General features: G+C 48.6%; 1 protein-coding gene across 2 annotated transcripts in view; it reads right to left on the reverse strand.

Annotated features, from left to right (window-relative positions):
- The window catches only part of NOX1 (NADPH oxidase 1), a 28617-nt gene extending 9798 nt beyond the window's left edge, over positions 1–18819 (reverse strand). For both annotated transcript variants that reach the window (XR_012788390.1, XM_075573075.1), the window contains exons 1-9: positions 18766–18819; positions 18239–18349; positions 15615–15699; positions 10057–10199; positions 8935–9116; positions 7589–7742; positions 6934–7026; positions 6226–6461; positions 4132–4294 (exon numbers count right to left, since the gene is read on the reverse strand). Coding sequence is in view for 1 of the 2 variants with exons in the window: in XM_075573075.1 (XP_075429190.1) it covers positions 4132–4294; positions 6226–6461; positions 6934–7026; positions 7589–7742; positions 8935–9116; positions 10057–10199; positions 15615–15699; positions 18239–18349; positions 18766–18816 (1218 nt within the window). In the remaining variant the exon portion in view is untranslated. The remainder of the gene's footprint in view (positions 1–4131; positions 4295–6225; positions 6462–6933; positions 7027–7588; positions 7743–8934; positions 9117–10056; positions 10200–15614; positions 15700–18238; positions 18350–18765) is intronic.
- Between the last annotated feature and the right edge of the window lie 6 nt (positions 18820–18825).

An 18825-nucleotide genomic window follows, 5' to 3' on the forward strand; every position in this document is an offset into this window, starting at 1 on the left:
GAAGGCAGAGGGACGGAGAAGCTCCTGATTGGCGGCAAGGGGAGACCGTCGCTGAAAAAAATCAAATAACAGTCACTACCAGATTTTTGGTAGCGCTGTCGCTCCGTCGCCGTCGTGTGCACTATAAGCGCCGACAATGCATTTGTTTTGACGCAACGGCCGCGTCGCCGGCACTATAAGCGCAGGCTAAGGCTACGACCCCAGGCACCACGTGCATGTCGGAGCGCCTGGCGGCTTGTGCACCAGAGTGAGCCACGACTTCTGGTCTGTGCTGAAGAGCAGGAGATCTGATGGGGGAGGGGGGTTAGGGGTGCATGGCGGGGGCGCGGCCATGATGTCACGCCATGACGCCGCCAATGCTCGTCCAGCGCGCCAAGGCGGTCGCGCATCGCGGCTTGTGCGAACACGCACTCACCGACTGGGGCCTGCCCCATCGAGGGCTGTGCCTGGTGTGCGGCGCGCACGCTGTCGCGCGTGCAGCCATGGCCCCCGGTGACGATGCCTAATGGGAATAGGAGCACAGCAGGGATATCGGTCATTGCAGATGGTTAGTAATGTACATTTCTTGGTGTCTTTTATTGTATCTAATTTCAGAGGCTCCGACCTGGACGTGACCTGGAAATACGGAGAGAGGGGTGAGAATGTAATACCATTTATGACTAGGGTTGCCAGGTGTCTGGTATTGAACCGGACTGTCCTGTATTTGGATACTCTGCCCAGTAAAAAACGAGAGGTACTGTAATGCTGGACATGTATGTGTCCGGTATGTTCCTCCCTGGACATAGTGACCGGACGCACCTTTCACCGTTGAGTCCAGTATTTTCGGAGAAGCCACCTGGCAACCCTATTTATGACGGAGATAAGATCACACGGCACGCGGTCTGTATCTTTACAGTATTTCCGGAAACCACTTCTAATTCTTGTTTGTGTTACACACCCCAGATCTTGGATAAAGGAATCAGCTTGAAGTGTGCGCCTTCAGAACTTGGCTGGACACGTGCTACACGCGCTTAAATCGCCACAGCAAAGCATGAGCTGTCCTCTGGTTGGTGGCCACCTCATTAAGACTCTTACACTGTGCTAACATAAAGGCAATGCCATGTGGTAGGTGTGGAGGCCACGTGCAGCTTGAAACCCGAACCAGGCATGGGTCAGGGGGAGGATAACGTGGTGATGGCACCAGGGTTGGCACCACTCCGGGTTTCACCCGGAGACTACGAGTTTTGGCCACGTATCTCCGGGCTACGGGTTTACCTAGTAAAAGTGCGGGTGGTGGCAACCAGGGGCGGTGGTGGCGCCACCGTCTCCCGGCATCTTCCCCCTGCAAATACTGGCAATATGGATGCGTGGCGGCAAATGGCGCCGCGTTGCCATTCCAATGAGAACGCCACGTGACGGAACAGCGGCGCTGTAAAAGTGTTTAACTGTGATTTCACCAAATTGCTCCTCACAGTATCCCAAATTTAAATTGATCGGTATCACATCATTCTTGTCCCTTAAGTATAGATATAGGATAAAATATCTGTTGTCTACATTTAGCATAGGTTGAACTTGATGGACGTACGTCTTTTTTCAACCTCATCTACTATGTAACTATATGTAACTATGTCCCAGTTTACCATAATACCAAATCTGAATAAAATCAGCTGTCGGTTACATGGTATCCTAACGATAAATAAGTGAGTGTATAACATCCAATAGGTTATTTTCCTGATGTGTAATCATGCCATGGAGAGGTTTCTCTCCTTTATAGTCGTTTGCCCTCTCGGGGGGAATTGTAAGAACTGAAGTCTGTAATTTCAGCATAAACTGTGATTTGATATTATAAACGGTTTGACCTAGATGTGTATGTAGGTGTGTGTATACACATGTATATATAAGTCAGCCATTGTGCGAACAGGTTGCCAGATACCATGTGAAACCCAAACAAGTCAGTGATTGTAAAAATGTAACAACTCAATGAGACGTTCTCCCCCTCAGTTACTGTATGGGAGAAGCGATGTTTCAAAGAGATTGATTAAGATCTTCCTGATCAATAATTCAGAGAGTAAGGCTACGGATCCAGTGCGCACGCGACGGGGCGCTCTCCCCCTCCAGCCGGGCAATCTGATGGACTTCAGATCACTCGCGATGTCATGCAGTCCATGATGTCATGCAGTCCATGATGTCATGCAGCTGGTTCGCCCTCATTGGCAGAACCGCCACCATAATGGGCCATTGCTCGGCCGCTGCGCCAAAAGACAACATTCTTATGTTGACTGCGTCTCTGTCTCCCTCTCTCGTATTGGGGAAAAACACCTTGGCTTTTATTCAGCCTGGAGCTTCAAACAATACAGCTTTAAGGCCGCACACATATAAACAAATAGAACAGCCTATCCTTTTCGCACTTCCCAGTGTCCCTATCTGCAGGGCGGGGAGGCAAGGCCTCTTACCAACCTCTGGCCCAAAGTCCCAAGGAGGTACCTTTTATCAGGGGGCTCTTTCCCTCAGTCCGGGTCTGGGTTGGTGTCCATGGGGCGCACCCACTGGCGGTTTCCAGGCACTGCTGTGTTCCTTGGGATCTCTCTGTGGCAGCACACACGTCCTTAGTGCTAGAGAGATCCCTTGCAGTTTATTTATGCAGGAGGGTTTTTTACCTGACTGATGAGCCAGGTGGGGACTGGCTAATTGTCCCTAGCTACAATTAACCAACTCCCTGCTGGACTCATCAGCCAGATACAGGCTTCCTATTTGGGGCCCGTTAGACAGGGGTTAGGGTTGTGTCCTTTAGTTGTCATTCTGTCCTCCCTCTCTGCTTGCCAGAATAGGGTTGTAGACAGAAGCAGCCATCGTACCAGCAGGCTCCGAGAATCACTAAGCACCCAGTGAGACAGATGTATAGACTTCCTATCTGTGGCCCACAGTCACTTTACTGCCTCACCCGTCCGGGATAGATTTACTGGAAGATTGCAAATAAAGCGGGACTATCTCGCGATTGCAACTCTTTATCTGCCACTTTATAATACGGTAATAACAGCGGCGGCGGCGGCGGCACTCTGCTCTGTTTCTTGTTTTGTTTCATTACTTTTATCACAATATCATTTTTAGATCAATGATTAAAGTGTCATAACGTAAAACATCATTTCAACCTGAAAAATGAGCAACAGGCAGTGATTGCAGCAAGGGCGTCATCCTGTTCTACGTTCAAATTCATCAAAGTGCAGACTGAAAACCCTGCGCTCCCCTCTCCCTCTGCTAACACAGCACCCTGCGCTCCCCTCTCCGACTGAAAACCCTGCGCTCCCCTCTCAGACTGAAAACCCTGCGCTCCCCTCTCAGACTGAAAACCCTGCGCTCCCCTCTCAGACTGAAAACCCTGCGCTCCCCTCTCAGACTGAAAACCCTGCGCTCCCCTCTCAGACTGAAAACCCTGCGCTCCCCTCTCCCTCTGCTAACACAGCACCCTGCGCTCCCCTCTCCGACTGAAAACCCTGCGCTCCCCTCTCCCTCTGCTAACACAGCACCCTGCGCTCCCCTCTCCGACTGAAAACCCTGCGCTCCCCTCTCCCTCTGCTAACACAGCACCCTGCGCTCCCCTCTCAGACTGAAAACCCTGCGCTCCCCTCTCAGACTGAAAACCCTGCGCTCCCCTCTCCCTCTGCTAACACAGCACCCTGCGCTCCCCTCTCCGACAGAAAACCCTACGCTCCCCTCTCCCTCTGCTAACACAGCACCCTGCGCTCCCCTCTCCGACTGAAAACCCTGCGCTCCCCTCTCCTAACACAGCACCCTGCGCTCCCCTCTCCGACTGAAAACCCTGCGCTCCCCTCTCCGACTGAAAACCCTGCACTCCCCTCTTCGACTGAAAACCCTGCGCTCCCCTCTGTGCTAACACTGCACCTGGCACTGCCCTCAACCTCTGCTAACACAGCATCCTGCGCTTCCCTCTCTCTGCTAACACTGCACCCTGCGCAACCCTCCTCTCTCTGCTAACACCGCACTCTGCGCTCCGCTTTTCCTCTGCTATCACTGCAACCAGTGCTCTCCCTCTACTAACACTGCACCCTATGCTCCCCTAACCCTGCACCTCGCGCTCCCCTCTCCCTCTGTATTATACGGTTGCTGTGTGTCCCTCTCGGGTTCCCTCATTACCTTCTTGGTCTTCAGACGCTGGTTCTCATTCTGAAACTTGTACCAGATCGATTTCAGGATGGAGGCAAACGGGGTGACCCCAATCCCGGCGCCCACCAGCATGCTGACGTCGTACTTGAAAACGTCCTCGCTGGCCGTGCCGAAAGGTCCATCCACCTCCATCCTAATGGGAAGGAGGCAAAGTCAGTGATGTGTCCTCTCTATCAACACCAGCGCACTGCCACTCGTGCAGTCTTTATTCCTCACATCTTGCTCTGTACTCTAAATCAGGGGTGGGAAAGTCCTGTCCTCAAAGGGCCACTGATTGAGCCACCTGTGCTGAAGCAGGGATATCCTGAAACCCTGTCCTGTTGGTCCTGTCCTGTTGGTGGCCCTTGAAGACTCCAAACTACACATTTCTCTCTCCCAGCCTAAGTATGTCTCTAACTCCATTCATATATCTCCAGCCCTCCTTCCTGCTCCACTTGTCAGTTCACACAAACTCCTTTCCTATGTGCGCCCTCTGGCACTAGTCTGCATGCAATACCTCCTGCACTAAAACACACCCCTATAAATCCTCCTCACGCGTCTTCTTTCTATCCATGCTTCTCCTCCTCGCTTCTGGGGATATCTCGCCCTATCTTGCTCCCTGCCTTATTTCTACATGCCCCACATCCAACGTGTCACCCTGGTGTAAAACCCTTTAACCTCATACCCATCCCCTGCCACCCTCCCTCCTCTCTCCCTTTCTCCTGTGCCCTTTGGAATGCTCGCTCCCTTTCTAACAAGTTCCTCTCTGTGCATGACTTCTTTCTCGCTCCCTCTCTGTCTGTACATGACTTCTTTCTCTCTCACTCTCTGCTCCTCTTTGCTATAACTGAGACCTGGCTCACTCAGTCTGACTCTGCTCTGGAAGCTGCCCTCTCTTTCTCCCACACTCTGCGCCCTGATAGCAGGGGTGGAAGCGCGGGGGGCTCCTGTTCTCTGCCAGTACCGACTCTTACGTTCTGCTCAAGGATGTCTTCTGTCTCCCCCTTTTGTCTCTAAAGCCCTCTCCCACCTTAATCCTTTCTCACTGACTGCCCCGCACCTCTGGAAAGCCCTTCCCCTCAATATCCGACTAGCACCCTCTCTATCCACCTTTAAGACCCATCTTAAGACACGCCTCTTTAACAAAGCATATGGGTAAACAAAAACAGAAAGGCCCAGCGCAACATACAAAGTGACACAACTTATAATACAACACTTCAGTGCGTATCTGCTCATGAGTAAGGGTCATTTAGTTAAACCCTTTGGCCAAAGCGTTATAAGCCTGCAGCCACATCAAGGCATGACCAAAGCATATGGGTAGCTCGATGGCTGATACTATACACCTCATATGCATTTACCATGACCCCCTGCAGACCCACTTATCATAACACCCTCCTACTGTCTCTGTACCTCCTCCCCATTTACCACTTAGATTGCAAGCTCTTCAGCGCAGGGCCTCCTTTTCCTAATGTTACTTTTATGCCTGAAGCGCCTATTCCCCTTATGTGTTATTTATATGTGTTATTTATATTATTATGTCACGTGTATTACTGCTGTGAAGCGCTGTGTATATGCATGGTGCTATATAAATAAAAATATACATACATACACGTTTAATGGGTTAAAAGGACAGTCCCATGTAGGAGCAAAGTGACCTAATGACGGTGATGTGTTTAATGGGTTAAAGCAGGGGTGCGCAAACTGGGGGGGCGCGGGCAGTTGCCGAGGCCCTGCGCTCTTCCCCAAGGCATTTAATTTAATGCCGGGGGACGGCGTGAGGCCTCTGCAACTCTCAACTTACCGGGATTAAGAAGCGTGGTGACGCGTCGCCATGGCAACACCGCGGGACCATGTTACGTGACGTCGCATGACCAGTCGCCATGGCAACGCCGCATCAAATGAAGCAGCGGGGTCACGATGTGACGACACATGACCCCGTGCCGTCATTGAACGTCGGGGAACAGGCAGGGGGGGAGCAGCACCAATGGTCTGTGCACCCCTGGGTTAAAGGGTCAGTCCCATATAAGAGCGTGTTTTAAGGGTTACAGGGTCAGTTACCCAAGTGACCTGATGACCGTGTCTCACCGCGGCGGGTTGTCTGGTTGCTCCTGAAAGACCTTGATGAGGTTATCAGTCCAGTCCCCAGCGGAGCGGATGTGCACAGAGAAGAAGTCTTCCTCCGGAGCGGAGGTGAGGGTGAAGGGGTGCCACTCCAGGGCCGAAAGTGAGGGGCAGTTGATGAAGATGTATTGCCCCACTTCCATGCTGAAACCTCTCTTCTGCATCTGGATCTCCAGGACCTTGGATGGATGGCTCACAGCCTGTCGGGGGAAACAGAAATGATATCTTCTGTCAATGCCATTATTTCTGTGTCACTGTCACCCTGAACTAGGGAGGGACAGACTCCATGTCACATAGCTCCCCTCTGTCTGTGTCACTGTGTCACCCTGCGGGGGGAGGGACAGACTCCATGTCACATAGCTCCCTTCTGTCTGTGTCACTGTGTCACCCTGCGGGTGGAGGGACAGATTCCATGTCCCATAGCTCCCTTCTGTCTGTCATTGTGTCACCCTGCGGGTGGAGGGACAGACTCCATGTTGGTAGGTCCCGGATGTAGGTCTGGGATGGGTGTCTTCTGTAGTTCCTACATGTGCTCTAATACTGCGTTCCTTGGTAAGTAGAATATTAGAAAAAATGTGAAATAAATATGTCCCTTCTCTGTCACTGTGTCACCCTGCGGGGGGAGGACAGACTCCATGTCACTTAGCTTCCGTCTGACACTGTGTCTCTCACCTTTGTCACGACCACTCTCTGCTGGGACCGATAGAACCGCAGAATCCTCTCGAAAACATAGAGAATAATCGGGGCTAAAATCCACTTCCACGTCTAGAAAAAGTGACAGAGAAAATGGTCACCTCGGGAATGGTGACACTGCCAGAGATAGTGACTGACACAAACTCCTGGCATGGAAAGGGTTATATCTCCAAACCCACTCAGTTTATCCCGGTATCCCCTTCTATGCCATGCGTATTGCCCATTTAATAGGGTTTCACATTCAACCTCAAAAGTCCACATAGGCCAATACCACAGAACATACAGCACACATCGTGCTCGTTAAGGGGTCGGACCTAAACACGGAGAGGATGCTCCGGAGCAGTGTGGGGTTAATTAGACCTGAGGATATATCTCTGGGGTTGGAAAGCACCGGAAGCTTTGACAGTGTAGTTTGGGACTATTGGGAATAATAAAACCATGATGGAAAACCCTTTCTTTAGTAAACCGGTTTCACAAAACACCACATGTCGGATTTCTACCAAACTTGGCAAAAACGTTCAGTCTTGAACCCACTCTAAATTTGCCAAATTACAATCCAATAGCAAATTTGGATCAAAAGTTACAAGTTCCCAAAATACGAGGGAGGGGGTGAAATTCCTGTCTCGTTTCTTACCGCTGCTTCATTGCCTTGGAAACTGGGTATGGCGCATTTGTTGTCATGATCATCATCGTCATCGTCTTTGTCCTGCCATGTATTGAACTTGTCATGACAGTCTTCGTATTCATGCTTTTCCATGCTCTTGGATGTCTGACCTCGTACTAGACGACTGAAACAGAAGACCACAGGGTGCAGTGTTAGCAGAGAGAGAGGGGAGCGCAGGCTGCAGTGTTAGCAGAGAGAGAGGGGAGCGCAGGGTGCAGTGTTAGCAGAGAGAGAGGGGAGCGCAGCGTGCAGTGTTAGTAGAGGGAGAGGGGAGCGCAGGGTGCAGTGCTAGCAGAGAGGGGAGTGCAGGGTGCAGTGATAGCAGAGAGAGAGGGGAGCGCAGGGTGCAGTGTTAGCAGAGGAAGCGCAGGGTGCAGTGTTAGCAGAGAGAGAGGGGAGCGCAGGGTGCAGTGTTGGCAGAGAGAGAGAGGGGAGCAAGGGTGCAGTGTTAGTAGAGGTAGAGGGGAGTGCAGGATGCAGTGTTAGTAGAGGGAGAGGGGAGTGCAGGGTGCAGTGTTAGCAGAGCCAGACAGGGGAGCGCAGGGTGCAGTGTTAGCAGAGAGAGAGGGGAGCACAGGGTGCAGTATTAGTAGAGGTAGAGGGGAGCGCAGGGTGCAGTGTTAGTAGAGGGAAAGGGGAGCGCAGGGTGCAGTGTTTGCAGAGAGAGAGGGGAGCGCAGGGTGCAGTGTTAGAAGAGAGAGAGGGGAACACAGGGTGCAGTGTTAGCAGAGAGAGAGGGGAGTGCAGGGTGCAGTGTTAGCAGAGAGAGAGGGGAGCGCAGGGAGAAGTGTTAGCAGAGAGAGAGGGGAGCGCAGGGTGCCGTGTTAGCAGAGGGAGAGGGAGCACAGGGTGCAGTGTTAGAAGAGAGAGAGGGGAACACAGGGTGCAGTGTTAGCAGAGAGAGAGGGGAGCGCAGGGTGCAGTGTTAGCAGAGAGAGAGGGGAGTGCAGGGTGCAGTGTTAGCAGAGAGAGAGGGGAGTGCAGGGTGCAGTGTTAGCAGAGAGAGAGGGGAGTGCAGGGTGCAGTGTAAGCAGAGACAGACAGGGGAGTGCTAGGTGTAGTGTTTGCAGAGAGAGAGGGGAGTACAGGGTGCTGTGTTAGTAGAGAGAGAGGGGAGCACAGGGTGTAGTGTTAGCAGAGAGAGGGGAGTGCAGGGTACAGTGTTAGCAGAGCGAGAGGGGAAGAAGAGGTGTATATATCACATATATACATAGGGTGTATGTGTGTATATTATATATGTCTGTTATAATATTCCCATGCAGTTGTACTACACCGCAATACATGTTGGCGCCAAAAAAAAAAAAAAACCTGCTCACCCAACTCCATGAATTAACAGCCCCGCGAAGAAGACGATGAACAGGTGATGTGTGTACCAGAAAACCTCAAAGTAACTTCGGCGGATAAACTCGGTGGATGAGGTGATCATCAATATGAGCGCCAGTGTGATAATCACGCCCGTTACACCCGCAATGGTCGTGAAAACCAAGTAGGACGGAGTCTGAGAGGGAGAGGACAGCGTATCTGTGTTATATCACCCCATGTAACCGCTCCCTATAACTTCTCCTATTACCCCTTAGATCTGCTCCCTATAGCTTCTCCTTTTTCCCATATAACCACTTCCTATAACTCCAGCAATTGCTCTATATAACCGCTCCCTATAACTCCTCCTATTACCCCATATAACTCCTCCTATCATCCCATATAACAGCTCCCTAAACTCCTCCTATTACCCCATATAACCCCTCCTTATAACTCCTCCTATTACCCCATATAACCCCTCCCTATAACTCCTCCTATTACCCCATATAACCCCTCCCTATAACTCCTCCTATTACCCCATATTACCCCTCCCTATAACGCCTCCTATTACACCATATAACCCTCCCTATAACTCCTCCTATTACCCCATATAACTGCTCCCTATAACTCCTCCTATTACCCCATATAACCCCTCCTTATAACTCCTCCTATTACCCCATATAACAGCTCCCTATAACGCCTCCTATTACTCCATATAACTGCTCCCTATAACTCCTCCTATTACCCCATATAACCCCTCCCTATAGCTCCTCCTATTACCCCATATAACAGCTCCCTATAACTCCTATTACCCCATATAACCCCTCCTTATAACTCCTCCTATTACCCCATATAACCCTCCCTATAACTCCTCCTATTACCCCATATAACTGCTCCCTATAACTCCTCCTATTACCCCATATAACCCCTCCTTATAACTCCTCCTATTACCCCATATAACCCTCCCTATAACCCCATATAACTGCTCCCAATAACTCCTCCTATTACCCCATATAGCTGCTCCCTATAACTCCTCCTATTACCCCATATAATCCCTCCCTATAACTCCTCTTACTGCCCCACATAACCACTCCCTATAACTCCTATTACCCCTTATAACACTCAGTAGGTTACGTTACCACTGTTGTGGATCGGATTGGGTTCAGCCAGTCATCGTGTTTGTCCCCGATGTCAGATAACTTTCCCGTTAGAGAGTCCTTGCCCGCCTGCGCTCCGTTATAATACCGCTCCACGTTAAGCAGGTGAGCGATGGTGTGAACAGCTGGTGGGAGAGAGACAAGCTGACTCACAGAATGTAAACTCTATACAATATATAATGACCCGCTGTATATACACACACACACACACACACAGTGGCGAGACAAAGTTTGTGAACCTCTAGGATTTTCACATATTTCAAACATAAAATGTTATTAGATCTTAATCTAAGTCCTAATAATAGGTAAAGATAACCTGACCAAACAAATGACACAAAAACATGATATTTTTTCAACATATATTTATCGAGAAATGATTCAACATTCAATATCCGTGTGTGAGAAAGTATGTGACCCTTTATATTCAGTACCTGGTGGCGCCCCCTTGAGCAGTAATGACGTCAACTAAGCGTTTCCAGTAACTCCTGGTCAGTCTCACATCGGGTTTGAGGAATTTCGGCCCATTCCTCCTTACAGAACTTCTTCAACTCAGTGACATTTGAGGGCTTCCTTGCATGGACAGCTCGCTTCAGCTCCTGCCACGACATTTTGATGGGGTTTGGGTCCGGCCTTTGACCAGGCCATTCTAAAATGCGGAATTTCTTCTTCTGCAGCCGTTCTTTTGTAGATCTGCTTGTATGTTTAGGATTATTGTCTTGCTGCAGGAACCACTTTCGCTTCAGCTTCTGCTCATGGACGGAGGCCTGACATTCTCCTCTACAATGTTCTGATACAATGAAGAATTCATGGTTGTGTCTATGATGTCAGACGGTCCATGTCCTGAGGCAGCAAAGCAGCCCCAGTGACTGTGGTCTTGAACTTTCTCTATTTGTAGACTGTCTGTCTGACAGTGAATTGGTGAAGCCCTAAATCCTTAGAAGTGGTTTTGTAACCCTTTCTAGACTGATGAGGATCAGTAACTGCTTTTCTGAGGTCCTCAGAGATTTCTTTTGATCGTGGTATGATGTGTTTCCACACACCTGTATGGTGAAGTCCAAACTCAAGAAGTTTCTGATCTTTATATAGGGTGGGTCCTCCCAAACTCATCCCTGAAGATCTACCTAATTATTTAAACACCTGATTCTAATTATTCCCTTTAATTTATCTGATATAACCAGGGTTTCACTTACTTTTGCACATACCCTCACTCTTAATTACGCATTATTTGTCTAATTCATACATCATTTTGTTTTAAAAGGAATTGATTAATATAAACCCTATTGGATATTTAAGATGGTTATCATGGGAAAACTATCTAATTTCCGCAATTATAATTGGGGTTCACAATTTTTTTCCTCGCCACTGTGTGACCCACTGTGTATTTGTGTGTAAGGGAAGATACATATATGTATATACATATAGAGCTTATGTATGTTTATGTACAAAGGTTCAGTTATTACAGGGTTGCCAAAAAAGGAGGGGAGGAGAGACAACAAAACGGGGGGAGGATACAGAGAGAGAGAGAGAGAGAGCTAGAAGAGGAAGAGAGGGAGAGACAGCAAGGAGAGGGGTAGGTAGATGAATGACAAATAGGGGGTGGAGAACAGTGTGCACGTGGCAGGAGGGAGTGTAAAGAGAGGGGAGGAGAGACGGCAAGGTGAGGAGGAAACAGAGAGACAGCAAGGAGAGGAGGAGAGTGTAGTGTGCACAGAGAAGAGCAGACACAGAAAACAGGGAGTGCAAAGAACAGCAGGGCCTGATGAATTAGAGAGTAAGGTGGGGAGAGGGGATAAGAAACATCAAGGCACTACCAGGAGGGGTGATAAAAAAAAGTAATGTTTAATTAATAACCTTTACGATCTGCTAGGTCGGCGTATGTTACGCCGGGTACAGCTAGTGTATGTATGTATGTATGTGTATGTGTATATGTATATGTGTATATGTGTATATGTGTATATGTGTATATGTATATATATATAAACATACATACAAAACAGACCTATATATATTATATATACACACACACACACACACACACACACACACACACACACACACACCTGCAGAGCTTACACTCTATAGTATGCAAAAAATCTCGACCGGTGCAGAGAACTGCAAGAAAAATTAGAACGGCTTCACTGCAATAATGTAAAGAATACATGTATTCAGCCATGTCCAACACGTTTCACTCTCCTTGATAAAGCGCCAGCGTGGGCGCGGAATGCATCGGAGGACCGCTAGCCTCCTTGTACATGGCTGAATACATGTATTTGTGACATCATTGCAGTCTAACCCGTTCTCATTCCTCTGGCAGTGCTCTGCTCGGGTCAAGATTCTTCGCATATTTGTATCTTACTGCAGCCTCCACGCCCAAGATGTCCCCCAGAAGTTGGTGAATTGATGCATGGCAAGCAACTGGACGCGAGTACCCACTCTTTGGATTAAAAGGGCAGACAGGCCATATACTGTATATGTTACGTTTTCCTTTATTGAATACAGACGCCTTTACCAGAGGTGCTGAAGTCACTGAGGCTACAGCGATTGCCACTATCCCCTGCTTCATGCCCCGGCAGGTGATATTAAATCATCGTTGAGATCTCCCTGCCCTAGGCTGGGCCTGAAAGGTGAAGGGTTGAAGAGCGAGGTACCACCGAGGGAGCCTGGGGTTGGTGTCCTTCATACTATGAAGCCACTCAAGGGGAGCATGGTCTGTTACCAGGGTATATGTGGCACCCAGGAGCGCCAACACTGCCCACTTTACCGCCAAGAATTATTTTGCCATCACTGAGAAGACCTGTTCTCTTCTTTTCAGTATCCTACCCAGGTACAGAACAGGACATTTCCCACCCATTAGTTTTTGGGACAAGACGGCCCCTAAACCTAGGAACCAGGAACTTGGACCTGGCTGGGTCACTTGCCCTGATCAGGGTCGTGTAGGGATAAGCATAATTACACTACATGTCTAGACAATACCGAGATATGTGACCGGGCTCATTACACGAAAAACATATTATGGGATCGGTGGCTGTCTCAGGTTCCCTCCCGTCTTCTGAGATGTCAAGCGGGAATCCTTGGGAAGCCCACCCAGAATTCGTTTCTGAGGTCCTCCATGCTACCTGTTAATGGGCTACAGTTTGTTTCCGGAGGCTTTAACAGGTACAACACCTTTTGCTAGTACCATTGGGGATTCTGACCACTTTGAAGAGGGGGATTTGGGGTTTAAAGGTTGATGGTTCCCAATATCAGACCCACCCTCACAATAAAGTTTTGCAGCCACAAAGTTCTTCATTAGCTGGGTGGCTTCTTGGCGACTGAATGGCGACAGATCCATTTCCTTCATCCTGGCGGCCAAACTTGGATAAATGATTCCAGGACAATCAGTTATTCTACCTCACTGGAAGTACGTGCCTCAGGTCTTGGCCATGGCCAACAGAGGTCTCAAACGCTGCGCCAGGGCGTGGGGTCGTGTACCAGGAAGGTGGCGAGGAACGCCTCCGGACCTTCGTCTAGCCCCATCTTAATCAGCCTGGCTCCCAACCCCAGGTCACTGATATCAGGATTACGGGGTGCTGAACCTTGGGCACCCATTGCTATGACAGCTCGCAGCATTGGGTGCTGTGCCGCCTTGTGTCACTGCTGGTTTAGTTGTTGCTGTTGCAGGGCTGTCAGCTGCAGGGTAAATTCCTCCAGTGGCCGCTGCTGATTTTCAGCCACTTTAAAAGTTTCCACTTCCATTCTGGTGGTACCGCAAGTGTGTTACTTACGCTGACCAGGGGAGGAGCAAAATCCCACTTCTGCCACTAAATGTGATGGGGCGGCCTTCTAGGGATGGACAGGGAAGAAGAACACTGCGCCAGCTTCTCAAGAAGTATTCTTTATTCCCACGATTGGGACAAACCCGCGCTGTGGTACACTTTTTGTGTTTTAACAAAGCAACCACACTGCAGACTTATGCAAAGCAAAATCATAAAGTCCATAAACATGTAAACCAGGTGGGAGTCTGAGCTTTCCCCCAGATACACCCTCTGGGAACCGTTTCCTTCACAGGTTTGAAAAGACTAATTTCAGGGAGTCTGCTGCCTCCCTTTTTACCTGTAGTCCCAATAAGCAGCTGATTGGGAACAATCCCTGCCCTCTTGCAGCCCTGGAAGCTAAGGTGTGGTCTCCTGGGCCGGGCACAGTGAGGGAGTTGTAACTCTTTCACTCCCTATCTTCTTACACACACTATACACCCTATACACTCTCACAGATTATCATAATCAACTTTTTCTTTGAGCACCATTACTCTTCTCTAGTCCTGAATACACTCTATATAGTATATAACACAGACCCGCAGAGCGTACACCATATAGTGTGTGTAATATATATATATATATTTTATTTGCACTCATCTACATTATTGCACACCTGCTGCTTTGCTAGCATTTTGCTACCAGCCATTCAGACATTCAAGTTCCTGTTTACACTGTGAACTCTCCCCGGCTGAAACCTCGCTGACATCATCAAGTTCACGCGAGACTCTATTCAGTGTATGCTCTGTGTAGCACCGGAGAGAGGGGAAGGCGGCGTCCGTCGTGGCTTTCGGTCCCTGCCAGGACCTAGAGGGGCTATTGTGGCAAGACACACCGCAGACATCATACCGAAGTCCTCCTCCTTGGGTTCCTGCATCTGAACGGGCTGAGTTGTACTCAAAAACGCATTTTTTTTTCAGCTTTGTTTGTGAGTGTGCATTTTTATCCCTTACTCCATAAATGTATTGTTATACAATTTTACGCTATGAGTGCGCCTGTTTTTTCTGTGTTTTTGTAGATATCCTAAGGAAGTGGTGTTCCCTTCATTCGGGCTGCAGAGACTCTTTTGGATAGCAATTGGAACATTTTGGGATTTGTATTTCTTTTACATATATTTTTCTGGACATTTTCTTTTTTGATATTTTATTGGTTCATTTTTTTTAAATTTTTTACTACATCCACTGTGCTTAGCATAGGTTTTTTACTTTTATTTGTAATAACATTTTCCATTTCACTTTTATTTATATTTTTACTCTATAGAGATTTTATATAGTGATAGGTTGGCGCTAATATATTTCTTCTTTTGTTATATATATATATATATATATATAAGACAGACCTACTGAGCTTACACTCATATATATATATATAATACAGACCTGGTGACCCATAGGGGCCTATTCAGTAAAGTACGATAAGTGACATTGACTAGTAAGTGCACTTTCCAAGTGATTTTGCATGTGTGATCTGCTCAGCTCTTCCAGACTGGAGGGAGATCGCACAGTCATAGAACTTAAAAATAAACTGCAGACGGTATGGCATTTTTGTACCAAACGGTATCTCCCAAGTGATAAATCTCACTGAATAGCGTTTTTACACAAACGTCACACTGAACGGTAGGAACAGGCCAACCCGATCGATGTGGCAGCGATCTTATCGAAGCTATGTGAAGAGGCCCCAGAGAGCTTACATTCTATAATATACTGCACCTATATATCAGACCCTACACTCTAAAGTATTTATATATACCTGTCAGCAGAGCGATTGTATACCCCAGCAGCTTGTGGAAGGCGATGTTGTTGTCTAGCTGTTTTCGCATCGAACGCCGACAGAACTGGGGAGAAAGGAGGGAGCGTGAGACAGATAAGGTGGAATAATATCTGTCTATCTCTCAGTCGGTGGAAGGAGAGAGGGAAGAGGAGAGGGAGGAGGGACAGGAGAGAAAGAGGAAGATACCCAGCTGGGAGATATACTTATCGCTATACAAAGTATATTTAAAGGAGTCCAATCCCACACTTCCTAAAAGGATTTCCATACCAACTATATAGGGTTGATAAAATGAGGCATCAACCTAATGACTGGAATGGTGTCAGAGCCAAGAGGGCTAGAACCCATATCCTCTGCTTTTCTAGACCACAGCTCTAACAGTGTGAGCTAAAGCAGCTGATAACTAGCAGTGCCTTGAGTTAGTACAGTACTTCTTACAAAGAATAAAGACAGTGGGCCATATTTACTAGCCCAAAGAAGAAGAAGCAGGCACACGGTCTTACTCAAAAGGAGGTTTAATATGCCATAAAGTCCAATTTTTCGGCAGTCTAATTCTGCCTTTCTCAAGGTGAAGGCTACCAAACACAAGAAAACAGTCAAAATATATACCACCCCCCTGATACTCACCCCTCCCCGTTCTGCCACATAACCAGGACGTTGACGCCCACCTGATGACGTCAGAGCGACCGTATGGCGCCCCCTAGTGACGTCAGACGTCTAGGTCTAAATCCCTGGCAATACAGCATAGAGCTGTCTTGGAGGATTGCAGCCACAGCCACATCTCTACCCAGACTGAACACTCCCCCATGATGACGTCAGTGTGACCCGGCCGTCAGGGGGGGCGTGCACCAATCAAGACTGTACTCACAGGGCTGGACAAAGATGTATCCGTCGTCATGGGATCAGTGTCAGAGCATATTTACTAGCCATCAGCTGGTTTAGCTCACACTGCTAGAGCTGTTGTTCTGAATAACATATTGTGTGGGTTCAACTTCTGATCCTGTTGGGTCTGACACCATGCCCCATACTCTCACACTCTTTCTTTCTCTTTCTTTCTCTTTGTCTAAACAATGCAGGGAACGTATTTGGACTAGTTCACCAATTTCTAGTGACCAGCGTTGCCACCACTCCAGGTTTGACCCGGAGACTACGGGTTTCGGCCACGTAACTCCGAGCTACGGGTTTACCTGGTAAATCTCCGGGTGGCGGCGGCATATCCCCCTACAAATCCCGTCAACCTGGCTGCGCGACTTCAAATGGTGCCGCGTTGTCATGACATCATGGTGTCACGTGACGCCTCGGCGCCATAAGGCGTCCCATTGTCGTGGCAACGTCACGTATTGTCCCATTGTCATGGCAATGCAGTGTCTTTTGACGTTGTGCAGTCATGTTGATGGGATTTGCCGGGGAGGATGCCGGAGGATGCTGCCTCCACCGCCGGTAAAAAGAGATAAATATATGAAGAATATAATTTTTTTTACATTTATCTCCGGGTTAGCCTACAATAGAAGGTGGCAACCCTAGTGACAGGAACTTATATAATGTGCAGCCAGTTCTGCGGTGGTTCTGTTTTCTCTTAGGAGAATCACTATTGTTATTTCTCTCCTCTCTGCCTGTGCCTGAGTTTCACTATATACTGTGCCTGAGTTTCACTATATACTGCGCCTGAGTTTCACTACATACTGCGCCTGAGTTTCACTATATACTGCGCCTGAGTTTCACTATATACTGCGCCTGAGTTTCACTATATACTGCGCCTGAGTTTCACTATATACTGCGCCTGAGTTTCACTATATACTGCGCCTGAGTTTCACTATATACTGCGCCTGAGTTTCACTATATACTGTGCCTGAGTTTCACTACATACTGCGCCTGAGTTTCACTATATACTGTGCCTGAGTTTCACTATATACTGTGCCTGAGTTTCACTACATACTGCGCCTGAGTTTCACTACATACTGCGCCTGAGTTTCACTACATACTGTGCCTGAGTTTCACTATATACTGCGCCTGAGTTTCACTATATACTGTGCCTGAGTTTCACTACATACTGCGCCTGAGTTTCACTATATACTGTGCCTGAGTTTCACTATATACTGCGCCTGAGTTTCACTATATACTGTGCCTGAGTTTCACTATATACTGCGCCTGAGTTTCACTACATACTGTGCCTGAGTTTCACTACGTACTGTGCCTGAATTTCACTATATACTGCGCCTGAGTTTCACTACATACTGCGCCTGAGTTTCACTACATACTGTGCCTGAGTTTCACTACATACTGTGCCTGAGTTTCACTACATACTGCGCTGTGCATATATATATATATATATAGACAATATCGGATTACAAGCACTGTGTCCCCTGCAAAACAATGTCTTCCTAGCCCACATGGAGTAAATAAAAATGTTCAAAAACATATTTCTATTGTGAATTTTCTCTGGGCCTCAATAAAGATGGCCGCCCCGTCTACTTCCCTGAACTCTGCTATGGGTCCCTTTTGCAGTTAGGCTTCCATGTCCGGACGTACACATTGAAAGAGCCGTTGAAAACCGGTAGGGAATAGGTTGTCGCTGTCACTTTCGCGGGGACGTCATTGTCACTCACCGTGAAGGTCCCCCGCAGGAAGGACAGGAGGTTTCGGCAGACGGGTAACAGGATGAGCAGGCAGTTGAAGTTGAGGCAGGCGGCAGATCCCCGAGCCCAGGCCAGGGCAGACTGCAGGGACAGGGACACAGATGTTGGTGACAGACAATATGGGAAAGACAGGTCGTATTATCTGTCACTGTGTCACCCTGCGGGGGAGGGACAGACTCCATGTCCCATAGCCCCCCCTTCGGTTTCACTGTGTCACCCTGCAGGGGGAGGGACAGACTCCATGTCCCATAGCCCCCCTCTGTCTGTGTCACTGTGTCACCCTGCGGGGGGAGGGACAGACTCCATATCACATAGCTCCCCTCTGTCTGTGTCACTGTGTCACCCTGCGGGGGGAGAGACAGACTCCATGTCACATAGCTCCCCTCTGTCTGTGTCACCCTGCTGGGGGGGGTAGAGGGGGACAGACCGACACCAAGCCCCATAGCTCGCCTCTGTCTGTGTCACTGTGGGGGGTTGGTACATGAGCACACACTTACCCCCAGTATCACACGGGTATATGCATACTGCTTCCCCTTCTCATATATCATGAAAAAATG

This window comes from Ascaphus truei, chromosome 16, assembly GCF_040206685.1.
Source record: "Ascaphus truei isolate aAscTru1 chromosome 16, aAscTru1.hap1, whole genome shotgun sequence".
In the NCBI taxonomy this organism is placed as follows: Eukaryota; Metazoa; Chordata; class Amphibia; order Anura; family Ascaphidae; genus Ascaphus; species Ascaphus truei.